Source organism: Cibotium barometz, chromosome 2, assembly GCF_041138505.1.
Source record: "Cibotium barometz isolate CiBa-2024 chromosome 2, ASM4113850v1, whole genome shotgun sequence".
NCBI lineage: Eukaryota > Viridiplantae > Streptophyta > Polypodiopsida > Cyatheales > Cibotiaceae > Cibotium > Cibotium barometz.
Genome location: NC_141047.1, coordinates 70948421 through 70964251, shown reverse-complemented (window position 1 = coordinate 70964251; position 15831 = coordinate 70948421). Strand labels below are relative to the sequence as shown.

Here is a 15831-nt window from a genome sequence, read left to right as displayed (position 1 = left end):
CAAAAAAAAAAGAATTATCTTTAGGTGTAAATGAAAACCCACCATATGCTAAGTTAACAAGAAAGCCACTATGAAATCAAAATGAATTACCTTTAGGTGTAAATGAAAACACACCATATGCTAAGCCAACAAGGAAGCCACTATGAAATCAAAAAACAATGTGTTTACAATAATGTAAAGAAAGTTATGGAGCATGCCCTACATGATGCTTTTAGAATCTAAATAGAAACTCGTGCACTACAAAACCCAAGAAGAATGTTGTCAACTTCTCAAAAATCCTTTCTTTTGTGACACATGTGGTAATGAGTTTTTTTTAAAAATATAAAAATAATCTTTCCATAAGATTTTGGTACACAACAACATGTTCAAGTCTCACTACCAAGTTGATCACTCTCCGTGCTATTTTTTAAAGAACACATGTTACTTTTTGGTAGAAGGGGCTTGAAAAAGAGGGAGGGTTGCAAACTTTGGCTATAGGGTCCCTCCAAAAAAAAAAAACATTGCCTCTCCCACAAAAATTGCCACAAATTATATGCGAATTATGGGTAAAAATTTACTTAATATTGATACACCCTAACATATTTAGATCAAATTACCAAAATAGGATTGGACAACCTAGATTAGATAAAAAAATTTACTTAATATTGATACGCCCTAACATATTTAGATCAACTTACCAAAATAGGATTGGACAACCTAGATTGGACTGTTGGAAATAGGGGGCCACATCCTAGGAGGTCACCCATCCCAATAGTGTTCATGCCACTGTGCGATTAACCTCCACCACTCTAATCCCTTCCAAGGCACGAAAATTGGTGGAGGAGGGATGAGAAATATTGTCATGTCCTCTAGGATTCTTGCCCAATCACGTGGCATTGGTTCACTTAGAGTTTTCCGAGCAAGCTCAACAAGGATCTCAAGGAAATGATTCAAGCATTCCTCAGACATTTTAGAATGGGTTCACTTAGAGTTTTCCGAGCAGGCTCACCAACAAGGATCTCAAGGAAATGATTCAAGCATTCCTCAGACATTTTAGAATGGGTTCCTGGAACCAAGAATCGTCACTTAAGAAGGAAAGGTGATCCAACTCACTAAGATCTCTCAAGGTTAGTTGAGGCCTTGGAAGAGCTTCTTTTAATTGGTTCTTGCTTGCATAGCTACCTGCCGTAGGAGCGTGCAAAGCTTTGTTCGATGCGCTTCTCAAAGAGTTAGCCGATCACTCTACCACTTCTAAGGTGCATTAAAAAGGTGTCCCCGAATGAGTGTCAAACACAGAAGGGCTTAGTCTAGTCAGTTATTGGTCTTTTCTCACTCTACCACTTCTAAGGTGCATTAAAAAAGTGTCCCCAAATGAGTGTCAAACTCAGAAGGGCTTAGTCTAGTCAGTTATTGGTCTTTTCTCAAATTTACTAAAAATAGTAGTTAGACCAATGATGTCGGAACCAGCCCGTATTCTCCTTTGCCAACAAAATGCTAACTCTGCTAAAGTAGGGTTGTAGGGCCAAGTAAGGGCTACTACCACACCCAAGTGCTTGCTCCAAGCCAATACTTTATCCAGGAACAACAGAGTCACACCAGGCATCCAAACTCAATTCTAACTTTTTACTAAGTGTTACTAACCTTAAGAACTAGGACCCTACCAAGTTTGGTCCCAATCTACCAAAAATAGAAATTTATTATTTTGGGCTCCCTAGGCCAACTAGGTAGAAGATAGCTACATTTGATAGGGTCAACTTGATCGGGCCGTAACTTTTGACTCCGAACTCCGATTTGGGGTGTTCAAGTAGTTATCTACTACAGAAAACAAGGAATCCAAATATGCAAAAACTATGCAGTTCTGGATTCTCTATTAAAACTTATTGTAGTTCAGGGAACAACTTTTTATAGGGTTTCCAATTGTTTTCTTTATGGTTTCCCTTGTATTGACAATAGAGGGTACTTCAATAGAGGATAAGGGAGTGTAAACACACCCTTGGGTGGGCGGGCCCTAGTCCTCTCCAAAATTGAACCGGCAAAACATTGTGAACTTTAGCGTAATTTGGGTCAGATCTCGATCCCACTACTTGGCCACATTGTGGTGCTAGGCTTATCGAGGTACGTAATAACCATAATATCTTTCGCTTTCTACAAATGACAAATTGTTGGCATCCTTGTGGCGATCCCCTTTGATAGATTGCTTAATATGAGAAGTAACTCCTTGATAAATTCAACCACACATACTTGAGGATGCTAAGGAGTAAAAGTTCTTGAGTGAAGATGCATAAAAGTGACATACATTATCAATTATTGTTGTTGTGGGGAGCATGCATAAGAATACACTTGGAATGTGGATGAAAAGATTGGTCTTGTGGTTTGAATTGTGGGAGTGTGTGTGTGCATGGAAGGATGGTCATTGGTGTGCATCATTCTTGTGCCCATCACTTTCAAGTTGAACTCTCATATGGAGTGAGTGAAGTTGAGAACAATCCTATGATGTATCTTTCACACTAGCATGAGAGTCTAGAGAGCATGTTGAAGTTGGCACTAGTCAAGAATAAACACCTATGGAATTCTCGTGTGGGGAAGCACGCAAGGGAAGGGAGAAGGACGGAGCAAAGTACAAGGTGCACTCTTGTGAGGAAAATTTCAAAACAAGGAGGAGTTATTTAAACGCCGCATGGAAACTACTTAGGAAGGCCTAGGTGGGGGAAGAGGAAGTTGAAAACGAACAGGTTTTAAATAAATATAAGGGGAGGGGGAAGCACGCCAATGTTTTAAAAGATGATGGTAACTAGGCAGACCCTAAGGCTAGAGGCTACTACTCTTTTAGAGGAGGGGGAAGTTCTAAGCCTTTGAAAATCCCAAAGATCGAGTAACGGATTTTGAATGACGCATTCAATTTGAAGCGCATAAATATTTTTGGTGGGAAGAGCATCTGGTATTATTTATTATATTCAATTGAAGGGATTATTATTAATTATTATTATTACCAACAGCGTCAGCGAACTTTAATAAGTTAAAATCCGCATTATTTATTCGAGGGGAGAATATATTTTGATGATATTTGTTTACTAATACCAGGAAGGGTTAATTATATATATTTAAGAGGACGTAACGAACGGCGGAGGGCGGCACTGAAACCACTACGTGGTTGCAAATAGTGGATTTGTGGGGCCTCGCAACTAGATTTCAAAAGAAGGTAGTGTTCGGTTGTTACGGCGGTTTTGGGGGAGGTCGACGGCGGTTTCGGCGCTCACCGTCAGTGGCGGCCGGAGAAGCGACAGAATCTTCCTAAGGTTCTGTCGTCGTCAGAAGATTCCCACGGGTGGCTCTCTGCTCCGTTGCCCCTCTCTCTCTCTCTCTCCCGCCAGTCAAAACCGAAATTCTGTCGAACATAAAAACTCTCATCCTCTTCATCTTCAGTTTCCGCAATACTCTTCGTCTTCCTCGTCATCATCGTCTTCGATTCTTCTTACCCCTTTCTCTTCTTCTTCTTCTTGTCTGCAGAAACGTTCGCCGTAGCCAGGATCTCTCTTCATTTCTACACACACAATGCTGGCGCCCTTCACCTCTGCAGAGAAGGCAATTGATCCCCGCCTTGGCTACCCCCCTGCTTACGCCAAGCTCTGCAGCCATAGCCCCGCCCTCTTCGCCGACTCGCCCCCCCACTGTTTCCTCCCCTACTCTCTCTCTGTTCACCACGTAAGCTCTCTCAAACACACCTGCTAGCTTCATTGAACAAGAAAAAACTTGATTCAGTAGTCTTTTCTTGGCTAACTCACGCTGCATTACAGGCTGCCAAGCTCAAAGAGCTAGAAGCTCTGTTTCCAGTCATAGCTACTGAAGAGCAGGACCCCTCTGCCGCAAAAGTCCATGCTGATTTTCTTTGGACTCAGCTTGACCATCTTGGGTACATGCGCTTAACACTCTGTGCAGCTCGAATCTGTGTGCTAAGGGAATCGACCATGGCAAAATGTTGAGGATAAAAACACTAATACATCAACGGCATAGGTCTTACAAGCAGCTAGAGTCTAACAAAGACATCATCAATCATCTCTGTATGGGTTTGCAGGAATGCTGGATTTGATCCCGCGAAGTTCAGGGTAGACCCCTATGGCAATGTGCTCCACTGCAGCGCAGACCCATCTTCTCCTCTTGCCTGGGAGATCGATCACTGGTTTCCACAATCAAGTAGATACAAAAGTTCAAGGATTTTGATGTGCTTTAATCTTAATGGCATTTACCACCCTCTACATGATCCAAAATTTTGAAGTCAATTCCCCTTTCCCTCTTTACACAGGAGGGGGCAAATCAATGGTTGGAAATCTCCGGCTGGTGCAATGGCAAGTAGTTCAGTGCAAGGACCAGCGGCTGGAGTTTCTTGTTCCATGGTGGGATCTTCAATTGGGCGTCTCTGTCAACCAGTTCCTCTCCATATTTGCATCCAAGAATGCAGATTTCAGGTCATCCTCCCTTTACTTCAAGACAGTGGCTCTATCCATAGTATTCGCAAGCGTGTCTATCTTGAACTTTCATTTGTACTATGAATAAAACACCACTTTGGTTTCTTCACTTGTATTTAACTCTCATTCATACTTTTTTTTTTTTTGTTGCTGCAGACAAAGAGCATTCTCTTTGCTCTTTCTCCGCAGCAGCAATGCCGATCTTGATAGCCATTTTTGGCCTCAGCAATTCAAACAGAGAGCCAAACAGGACGGATACGGTGCTGCTGCAGTGGTGAAAACAAGGAAACACACAGATCAATTTAAGGTTGGCACCACCACTTCAGATGTACCAGGTAAGATCAAGGTGTGGGAGTGGTTAGCATTAAGTAGTATGGGCAAGATTGTACTTGGGGGAACAAGGCGAGACCTAAGCTTTCTTGGTATTAACTCTGTAAGTGTGTATCTTTTAGGGACTCCTATTAGAAGAAAGTGGCGCATGGAGGAAGAAGAAGCTTTACTCATTGCGTTGCAAAAATATAGGCCTGTAAATTGGGGGGAGAGAGAGAAGCATGAACCTGACTGCCACAATTTCTCTGATACAAATAAGGTGAAGGCATGCTGTACAGTATAATTGTGCTTAGGTGGTAATTGTTATGCAGGGTGAAGGTGTTGCATAGACTACAAACTTTCCGTAATAACATGTCTATGGAAGATGTGTGTTTAAAGCCGCTCTGGTATGAAGCACGCATAGTGTATAGCATCTCTGCTTACAAGATGTAATCTCAGAATGCAAGTGTTCTAAAGTTGCATCATTTGAAGATGCTAGAGTGGAATCCCTTGTAAAAGCATGCGTACAAACAATTTCAAGTATGTCGAGTGGTCCTTGATGTGAGAAAAATACACGATGATGATGTTGAATATTATGGATCACACTGACGAAATATAAGTAGAGCTTTTGATAGGCATGGCAAAGTGGTTGGCATGGACATCTCTTCCTAGAAGCATACATTAGATGCTTAGATGCCACCCTCTCTCACCCATGCTTAGATGCCTTCTTGCAGGTACAAGCAGTTAATGGATGTGAAGAAGAGTGGATGGCGAGGCATTCATCAGTCTCGTCATCCATACAACAGGAGAAAGAATCTGGGAAGAAGCTAGGTTCAGAGATTCAGCAAAAAAAAGACCAAGTTGCTCGGATGGAGAAGGAGCTGAAGATTATCAAAAAACAGAATGAGAGGGAAAAAGCAGCTCTAGAGGAACTCGAAAGCACTCTAGCAAAACACAAGAAACGCGTGGAAAAGCAACGGCGTTGGTCGGAGACGCAGTCACACTATCGTCAGTGCCTCGAGCGCATTATAAGAGACACCTTGCATCAGTAAGTGGCTGCCCTTTTCCTAATCATCCAAAAGGTATGTTTGTACTCCATATCCTGAAGGGAAGAATGCATTGTTTAAACAATCTGCCTGTGGTTCTTGTGTGCAGGAGCTTTGTCTTTAAAGAGCAGGCAAGACTTAACCAGGCCGCATGTACTGCGCTGCTAGCCAAAATTCAGTCTCACAAAATGACTTGTGAAAAAGCGGAGCTGGACCTTGTAAAGCGGTCCAAAGAGAGAGAGGCCCTGGAGATACTTGCTGAGCCGAACTTGATGGAGTACGTATGCAGGCGACTCATAGAGGAAGGATTCTTGAACATCGGGAGCTTTGTGGATCAAGAAGTATCTGACAAAATATTAGGTGTAGACAATGTACATTCCACCCAGCACGTCAGTTTGGATGATGAGAAATGTGTGGTAGAAGATGCCATGCAGAAACCATCAAGGAGTAACCCAGAAGTATCTGAAAATCTGTCGAAGCCACCACCAAAGTGCATGGATACCATTCTAGAAGAGGATGAACAGAATGAGATAGAAGAGCCCCAACTACACATACAGAGGTCCCCATTGAAGAGAAAGGTGACAAGTGGCGAGTTGGACATCGATCTGGGGTACGCGTACCAAAGGCAAAAAGTCGAAACAGGCCATGCCATGTCACAGGGACCCAGGGCAGCCCAACAGATGGGAGATGGCCTAAAGGATGAGATTGGGTGTCCCACGATTGGAGAACAACAGCAGCTTGATGAGATTTTGCAAGAGATACTGACATTTCAAGGAAAACCAGATGATGTTGCTGCAGATGCTGACAATGGGGAGAACGAGGAGCAGCGAATGAAGCTGGTGGGGAAGTCAAATGTGGATAAGTGGTTACAAGAGCTACTACTCAGCAACACTTCTGGGCCAAGTGTCATGGTGGACAAAGATGTCGAGGAGGGCGCATGTGAGAAAGAGGGGGCAAATTCTTGCAAGGACCGGTGCCCGGATGCTCCGAGGCATGAAGAACCGGCTGCCACCACCACGGTAGGAACTGCAGAGAAACCAAGGAGGGTATTGGATGGGCTGTTCAGGAGAATGAGCTTTAGGCATGATGCAAAGAAGCTGAAAGTTTTGAAAGAGAGGGCAGATAGTGCTCATGATGATGATGTGAGAGATGGAGAGTTACTTGAAGAGCAGGCAGTGAAGTCAGGCAGAAGTGGAAGGAACCAGGTCATGGAAGCTGATTGTAGCAGGGAAGAGAATGGAAATGAAAGGAGGACTAAAAGCCAAGAGCAACAGCAGGATGCAGAGTCCAAAAGGGGGTTGGCTATGGAGATAGAGAGTGCAGGGGGTGTTGTGGAGAGGCTGGAAAGGCTGCAAGTGGACTCAAGAGAAGGGGGCGACGTGTTCCCGAGTGAGATAGACTTTGTGAAGAGAATGAGGGAGGTACGGGAGGAGGACAAAATAAGGAAAAGTGGGAGGATGAAGCTTGGAATCAATTTATCAAGCTTGGGAGGGGCAGCAGAAGAGGTGCCTATGCATGCCCAATTGCAAAATCAACAGCATCAGCACCAGCATCATCAAGACAAGCTACAGAAGAAGGTGAAGGTGAAGTCGGCCGAGAATCCCAACTCCATACTCAATGCCGCTAGCTTGTCGTCTGACATAACACCGTCTGGTCCTGATAAAGTGAAAAGAAGCTACAGCATGAGGGCTGCAAGCACTGGCGGCAGATGGGTTCTGCACACGCGGAAGGGCTCTGATGTGCTTCCTCCTTCTACCTGCTTGGAAGGGGAACCCATGGATGAAGAGATAGAGATTGTGCTCCAGCCTTCGTCCTCCCTCCGAAGTGAGGATGCTGGCCGTGGATCACATACCATTGGCGGTAGTAGCGGTGGCTTCGGCACCATGGGGCTCAAAGCCTCTCTCAAAACATGTACCAAGGCCTGGAAGCGTGCTGTCGCTAAGAGAAGCTCTAATAATAATCAGGGAACAATGAAATAGCTGCTGCAAGCTATCCCATTACTCCATTAACGCCGGGCCATTGCTCCATCGGCATCCCTTCATGGTGCTCAGATCCTTCCCCATTACCGACGCCTTCGGAGGTCTTTTTCTGTTTTTCTTACAAGTGGGTTATTTTTGCATTTCAACTATCTGATATACTACTGTACACAGCTATTTATTCAGAGCTCGTGGAGGCCAAAGAGTCCAGGGCGTTTCATGGTAGTAGGCGATTCGTTTTGGAAAAGAGTTATAACATGCATAAATGAGAGAGAGACACGAAGGCGGGACGTGGCATTCATCATCGTTTTAGAAAAGAGTTTAAAGAGTTATAACATGACAAAATTAAATTTTTTTTAGAAATAATCATTTTTCTCCCATGGTGGTGGAGAAAACCTTAGGCTAATAAGTGAAGGCTGAAACATTAGGGGAGAGTGCAATAAGTGGGAAGTGGGGTTAGTGGGAGTAGGGTTGAGGGGAGGATCCATGCATGGTGGCTATGGTGAGTGGTGCCTTCATCTGCACAACTATGGGTGGCTTGGTAATTTGTGGCCTCTTCTCCTTTCTGTTTCTACTCGTTGCATCCTTTCTCTTGTCTTATTAGAGTTCATAGTTTCTCTTGTTGCTCTTGTTAGGGTTCTATCGTCTATTTTAGTTAGGGTTTGTGGTGGGTGGTTAGGGGAGTAGGCTATTGCATGGCCTTGTTTGTGTAGGCTAATAAGTGAAGGTTGAAATGTTATGGGAGAGTGTTATAAGCGGGGTTAATGGGTAAGTAAATGAGGGGGGAAGATGCATGCATGGCGGTCTTATATGTTGGTCTGTCCTCTTTGGTGACACGACAATGTTGAGCATGGCGCCTTGGTGTGTGATAAGCGACCTTCATCTACATGGCCTTGGTGATCATCAAAAGTTGAAGCTTTTGGTATGGATTTATGACTCCTTGTGGACCTACATTGGTGTGCTTGAACTTTTTGCAAACTCCTGGTCATTCAAAAACATTTGTGCGATTTGGTTTCATAGCAAAATTGTATGATCCTCTACTTTGCACACCTAAAGATGAGTAAAAACCAATGGTAGCAAACTCACAAGCCCAAGAAAGACGATCGAGTTTATAACCTTGTATGTTTGGATTTGTCCTACAAAACAAAAGTTAACATCTAAGAAAAGAGCAACACATAATAACACCATAATGCTAGTATCAAAATTTTCAAAGGTTGTACATACCATGTCATCATTTGACATGTCATGTTTGAGTCGGTGAAGGTTTTTGTGTTGCAGTAATTTGATCATGGGCATGAAAAATACTCGTGTCCAAGAGTCACAACTAGTGAGCTTGCTAAAAGTCTCTATGACTTTTTTGTAGGGTAGATACTCCATACTTCACATCGTCATTGATTGAGTTAGGAGCACAAAAACCATAAGGAGCATCTGCAATGGCTAAAGTGTAAGGACGTGCTGTGACAAAAGTATTCATGTCTTCAACACACCAATGAGTTGGAGACTTGTCTACATTATCAGGAATGAAAAGTGTGAGACTAAGAGTGATTTCAATGCTTTGGAGCTATTGTCTCCTCCTTTTTAGACGACAACGGGAAAGAAATTGCTCAAAGTCAAAAGGGATTTGCTTGATGGAAACCCACGGATCTTTGTTCTGAAAAAACTAAGCAAGATGTGAGAGGTGACAAAAAAGGTTTATTAAACAAAGATGAAAGCAAGATGAACAACTCAGCGTGTTACCAAATAACATGTACTTCTCCAACACTTGGTGTTTGCTTGAGTCTGGATGGTAGACCACTACCTCATCCCAATTAGAGAAATTAAACTTTTCAATCATTATTCTTTGCATGTGAAGCATGGTTTTTTGCCTAATAGACAACCAAAGAAATTAGAGCTAATGAAACAAGTAAAACTTCAAAAAACAAAAGAGTCAATTTAACAAACAAGCTTTCAAATTCTTCTCCCTTTGCTCTAGAGAGATGCTTTCACCCTTCAGCCGTGAGAGAACTACAATGATCAATGATTTCTCACAAATTCCTTGAAAATGTCTCCACACTGTTATCTTCATTTCTTTGGGAATGGGCTTTGGTGCGTCATCACTTGAGGCACCTTTGCCTTTGGAAGCTGCAGGTGACTTGCTTAACGTTTGACCTTTTAACTTTCGCTGCTCATGTAGCTTAAAAATATCTTCTTGTAGATCCCAAATTTCTCCATCATGAAAGGAAAGTTGAAAATAGTTATCATATTGTTTCACATTGGGCTTCTCAATTCAAGACCACACTTTTCACCAAGTGCAGTTTGAAACTTCTCATCAATTTTCTCACCACGCTTCAAGGAATCAATCCACTCATTATGAAAGAACCTTATATTTTGAATGAATTATGAAATTCATTTCCATTCAAAAGTCTTAGTCAATATTATGGTCAAGGGCAAGTGCCTTTGCCTCTTCATTTGTTAAACTAGCATACACCCAGCACATAGCCATTTTGTAAGTATCAACGTGCTCATATTCGGCAGCAAGCTCTTGCTTGTCAAACAAAGAATGAGTGTCCCCAAGAACCCAATATCTGTAAGACTCAGCATTGACCTTCACCCAAGATTCCCTATTAGGACACTGTTGTCTATCCACTAAAACAAACAAGGGTAACATAATGGCATTCGGCTTGTTTTCCATTTTGTACTTTAGATTATGAACATGATGATCAACAACAACGTGAACCTCTAAGGGTCTTCTTCTTGTTTGGGGATCCACTTGTGGACGTTCAATCATACTTATGGGTAAAAATATAGGCTTTCTTGCCTGTAAGATAGGGGTTTGCATTAGTGGAGAGAGGGAGGGGGGGGGGGGCATTCTTTCTCAACCTCCTCTCATCACTTGAAGAAATTGACTCTTCTTCTTCCTATCCTTCCTCTTCGATATAGTCACTTGAAGAGTTCTTATCTAAGCCAAAAAAACCCTCTAGCACCTCACTGTAGGCTCTCCCAAATGTCTACAACCAAAAACAATGAAATTGATGACACGTTTCAAAAAAAAGAGAGACAAAAGTTGAAAAGAGTGAGAAAAGTTTAGTTCTTACCGAGCCTTGAGTTTGCATTGCATCAATCATCAAGTTTTTTGTACTTAGAGGATTTATTTCATCCATGTCAAAGTCCTTCAATAAAACAAGAATGACAAAGCGAGTGGAGTCATCACTGTAAGATCCCTGTTCCCACCGAGCAACGGATTCAGGATACTAGCAGCGGAAGTAGCACTTCTCGCACGGGACAGGGGTCCCACATTCGGGGCCTCACCCATGGATATCCGGATAAGAGACTAATCTGTCGGTTGTTCCAAAACCGAACCCGGAAAAACTTCCTTTATCGGAAAGCATGGGTGATTCCACCAGGAAAACTTTTACTCTAACGTAGTCAAACCCTTACTGATCAAACAGATCCGACTGCATCTATAAAGATACTTGGTCAGATCAAGGAAGAAACTTGCACTTGGATCATTGGGATCAACGCTTTTTTCTCCATCAAGAGGCACAGCCCGTTGATTCCTATCCATAGACCCGTTGATTCCTATCCATAGAACAATTACTATCCGAGATTTGCTTTATCTATCGTAGTAACAGAATTTGAATCTCGATTTACGGATCCATCAGTCCAGCCTAACCCCATCCGATCCCATGGGTTAGCCAACCGCCCAACCACTGTAGTGATGGGATCCAATTTGGAATTCGGTTAGGTTTTGTCCCGGGTACCAAGGAAAAGAGTTCCAAGGCTCCCTAGCCGGAAGTTCATGCAAACATAAAACTAGCCACACCACTTACACACCCAATATGAAATTGCCTTTTTCTTAGCATCAGCTAACTTTAAAACAATCCTTTAATGAAACCATAGTACCACTGATCACAATCCTTTAATGAAACCATAGTACCACTGATCACAATCTTCCAATTTATCCGGTTGATTCATAATTTCCCATCATTCCTTCATCAGAGTATCTATGGCATCATTGGCAACTAGAACGCTCACCACCTGTCCACACAGGGGTCTTTTCAATAGTTCCTAGCCCATAATACTCGGCAATATAATCACTTATAAAAATCAAGATGGACTCTCGTTGAAGATCAGCAAGATCAACTAACAGATCCATATAAAGAGCCATGGACTAATCCATTGAAGACCAGCAAGGTCAATCAACCAGATCCATGCCCGGTTTCAGAAAAACAATTCTTACTCCTTGTTCCAATATCTTCCTCGACGCACGCGTGGGTATCCTAGGTGACCCAGAGCCCGAGCACCGTATGGTCAGCACCCTCTAGGATCCTTCGCAGGTGACCTAGCGCTTCACTCATAGGCCGCTTCCTTGGTCCCTCATCCACCGTACCGGAAGCTCACCATTTTAATCGAACTGAGGCTGGTCAAGACCTCGGTCGACCTTGCTACGCGAGATGTCCTCCATTGACTCTCCGTCAGCAGTTGCAACTTTATCAGTTAGGTCTCCACGACCTTAATCACAAGACGGTCAAAATGCTTCCCCAGCATTCTTGACATAAAACAGCCATTTACAAACAGCATTTACAAACAGTTTACAAATACAATTTCTATATTAACTCTCATTTTTTCACATTATCCCTCATTAATCCACATTACTTATTCCACATTACATTTATATGTGTACTCATCCAATCACATCATTTTCCATCTCTTCACTTCAGATTCCTTCACATCACATATCATATAGTCACATCCATATCCACATCCATACATCCACATCCACATCCACATTCACATCCATACATCCATATCCACATCCACATCCACATTCACATCCATACATCCACATCTACATGCTTACCTCCATTTTCACATCCTCATTTATACATCCACATTCACATCCATACATCCACATCTACATGCTTACCTCCATTTTCACATCCTCATTTATACATCCACATTCATACATACACATCCATATCCACATCCATACATCCACATCCACATGCATACATCTACTATCACGTCCTCATTCATACATCCACATTCACATACATACATACATCCACATCCACATTCCCATTCACATCTATACATCCACATCTACATCCACATACATACATACATCCACATCCACATTCCACATTCACATCTATACAGCCACATCTACATCCACATTCACATCTATACATCCACATCTACATCCACATTCACATACATCCACATCCACCTTCCCATTCACATCTATACATCCACATCTACATCCACATACATACATACATCCACATCCACATTCCACATTCACATCTATACAGCCACATCTACATCCACATTCACATCTATGCATAAACATCTTCATGCATACATCCCTTTCCACATTCATACATCCACACTCCCATCTCCACATCCACACATCCACATACATACATCCATTTCCACATTCCCATTCATATAACCCCATATGCCTTTACATCTAATCTTTTACATCACATCCATTCTCGCCCTATCACAACCCATATACATCTTATCCTATCACATACACTTCTTACCTCATCCCATACACATCTTATCAAATCTTAATTTATCTTATCACCTCATAACTTATTTCATAAGCATCTTATCACCTCTTGTCACATCTTATACACCTCTTATCACATCCTATCACATCTCATATATATTTATAGAATACAAGAGAATTCTTATATTTGATATAAGATTTCTTTACACATTTATTTATGCATAAATTCTATTTAAGGAGATTAATACTTTCGAAGAAAAAATCAATCTTTTATGCATCTTCTTATGCATAAATTCAATTTGATAGGAATAACACTTTTAGAATAAAAGAATTTCTCTTATGCATCTAAGTTATGCATAAAATCCATTTATGATGAAATTCACACTTTTAGTATAAAAGAATATCTTTTATGCATACCTCTATGCATGAAATCCAAATATAATAAAAGTCACACTTTTAAAATAAAATAATCAACTTTTATGCATACTTCTATGCATGAAATCCAATTATGATAAAAGTAACACTTTTACAATAAAATAATCATCTTTTATGCATACGTCTATGCATGAAATCCAAATATGATAAAAGTAACACTTTTATAATAAAATAATAAACTCTTATGCATACTTCTATGCATTAAATTCAATTGTGCTAAAAGTAACACTTTTACATTAAAATAATAATCTTTTATGCATACCTCTATGCATGAAATCTAATTATGATAAAAGTAACACTTTTATGTTAAAATAATAATCTATTATGCATACCTCTATGCATAAAAATCAATTATGCATAATATAAAAATCAATTTCTCTATGAATATCTTCAATTAATCTAGGATGATAATTCCTAGAATATGGTAGGAAGTCCTCTTTTCATGCTTTGAATGAAATTATTTTATGCATAATTTTTATAAAAATTTTGCCATAGCTCCGCTGCTATGACTGATAAATCTCAATTTTTTCTAAGGGATAAAGCTTATCATTAAGAATTAATTAGAATGATCCCTAATTGGATCAATAATCCATAATGGATTGAATCATTAATATTCATGAAATACATAAACTAAAAGTATAGAAAAAAGCCATTAATTTGATCTCAAGTATAGATTAATCTTGGATTAAGGAAAAGCTTTATGAAAAGCTTCATTTGGATTGAGAATGGGTCATGAGTATGACCATTTCTTGAGTGAGAGAGAGAAATTTCATAAAAACCATTTGAATTAAGCATAAATAGAAATTTATGTAATTCTTAACTATCATTAATCAATTAACTTCAATAGTTTTCATCAAATTATGTAACTCTTCACTACCATTCATCAATTAACTTCAATAACATTCAAAAATCATTCTAATTAAGCTTCTCAAGCTTGAGAGGGGTTGAGAAGAGAGAAACATTGAGAAATTATAGAAAATGATCAAAATTCACTAATTACCTTACAAATTGCTTGATTCTTTGTTCACGGTAGAGGCCCCCAACCAATCAATTGGTTAAGTATGTTGATGGAGCCACCAATGGGGATTGAAGAAAGAGGGAAGCTCCAAAAACTAGTGAATTATTAATGAATTCACAGTTCTTGGCTTAGGTGGAGTAGAGTAATGATGCATAAACACTATATATTTTTCAACAAGGGGGAGGCTTCTATTTATAGGAAAAATTGAGCTCCTAACCAAACAAACTGATTCTAGAATTTTCTAAATCAGTTTGGTCAATATTTGACCATTTTTAGGTCAGTTAAGCTAACTTTTTGGAACTAGACTTGAATGAGGAGAGAGGAGAGATGAAATATCTCAATTTTTATGAGTTTAAAACTCATTCAAGCATGTGAAATATGCACCTCCTTTAAAGAACTCCCCTTCCTTACATATGTGTCATAATGGAATCATTTTAATATTGCTCATAGTTTTTTTACTAATAAACCTTGTACATTTTCAACTCTTCATCTTATGTGAAATATGCACCTCCTTTAAAGAACTCTCCTTCCTGACATATGTGTCATAATGGAATCATTTTAATATTGCTCATAGTTTTTTTACTAATAAACCTTGTACATTTTCAACTCTTCATCTTATGTGAAATATGCACCTCCTTTAAAGAACTCCCCTTCCTTACATATGTGTCATAATGGAATCATTTTAATATTGCTCATAGTCTTTTACTAATAAACCTTGTACATTTTCAACTCTTCATCTTATGTGAGCATTTACTCATTTTTGGATACCCAAAATATCTCATATTTTTAATATTGCTCATAGTTTTTTACTAATAAACCTTGTGCATTTTCAACTCTTCATCTTATGTGAGCATTTACTCATTTTTGGGTATCTTCTTTTACAAATTGGATTTATCTCCTCCCTACACATGGATTGATGCTATTGGCCCATAGGAACCTTAATTGGACCATAATCCAAAAATTTCTGAAAATCTAGACCCTTAGGCTAAGGTCCTTTATACCCATTTCCAATTAATTCCAATTGCACATTGAAAAGTTCTTTTTGAATTTCTGTTTCAGGGAAACTTATTTTAATAAGATGAGATAATTTTCTATCCAAAAATATTAA

General features: G+C 40.3%; 1 protein-coding gene and 1 pseudogene across 1 annotated transcript; one reads left to right on the top strand and one right to left on the bottom strand.

Moving 5' to 3' along the window:
- The first annotated feature begins 3417 nt into the window (after window positions 1-3417).
- On the top strand, window positions 3418-7928 carry LOC147641423 (uncharacterized). The gene is made up of 8 exons (XM_086810587.1): window positions 3418-3681; window positions 3774-3889; window positions 4052-4170; window positions 4280-4442; window positions 4599-4777; window positions 4895-5031; window positions 5486-5799; window positions 5907-7928. The coding sequence occupies exons 1-8, from the start codon at window positions 3532-3534 to the stop codon at window positions 7774-7776; spliced, it is 3048 nt and encodes a 1015-aa protein (XP_086666713.1). The 5' UTR covers window positions 3418-3531; the 3' UTR covers window positions 7777-7928.
- A 1772-nt stretch (window positions 7929-9700) lies between these two features.
- Window positions 9701-10444, bottom strand: LOC147641422 (uncharacterized; annotated as a pseudogene).
- Between the last annotated feature and the right edge of the window lie 5387 nt (window positions 10445-15831).

Excerpts from the sequence above, each read along its gene's own strand:
- LOC147641423 (XM_086810587.1), top strand. The coding sequence starts at position 3,532 with ATGCTGGCGCCCTTCACCTCTGCAGAGAAGGCAATTGATCCCCGCCTT. Across the intron at positions 3,682-3,773 it reads ACTCTCTCTCTGTTCACCAC|GCTGCCAAGCTCAAAGAGCT; the intron begins GTAAGCTCTCTC and ends GCTGCATTACAG. Across the intron at positions 5,800-5,906 it reads ATAAGAGACACCTTGCATCA|GAGCTTTGTCTTTAAAGAGC; the intron begins GTAAGTGGCTGC and ends TCTTGTGTGCAG.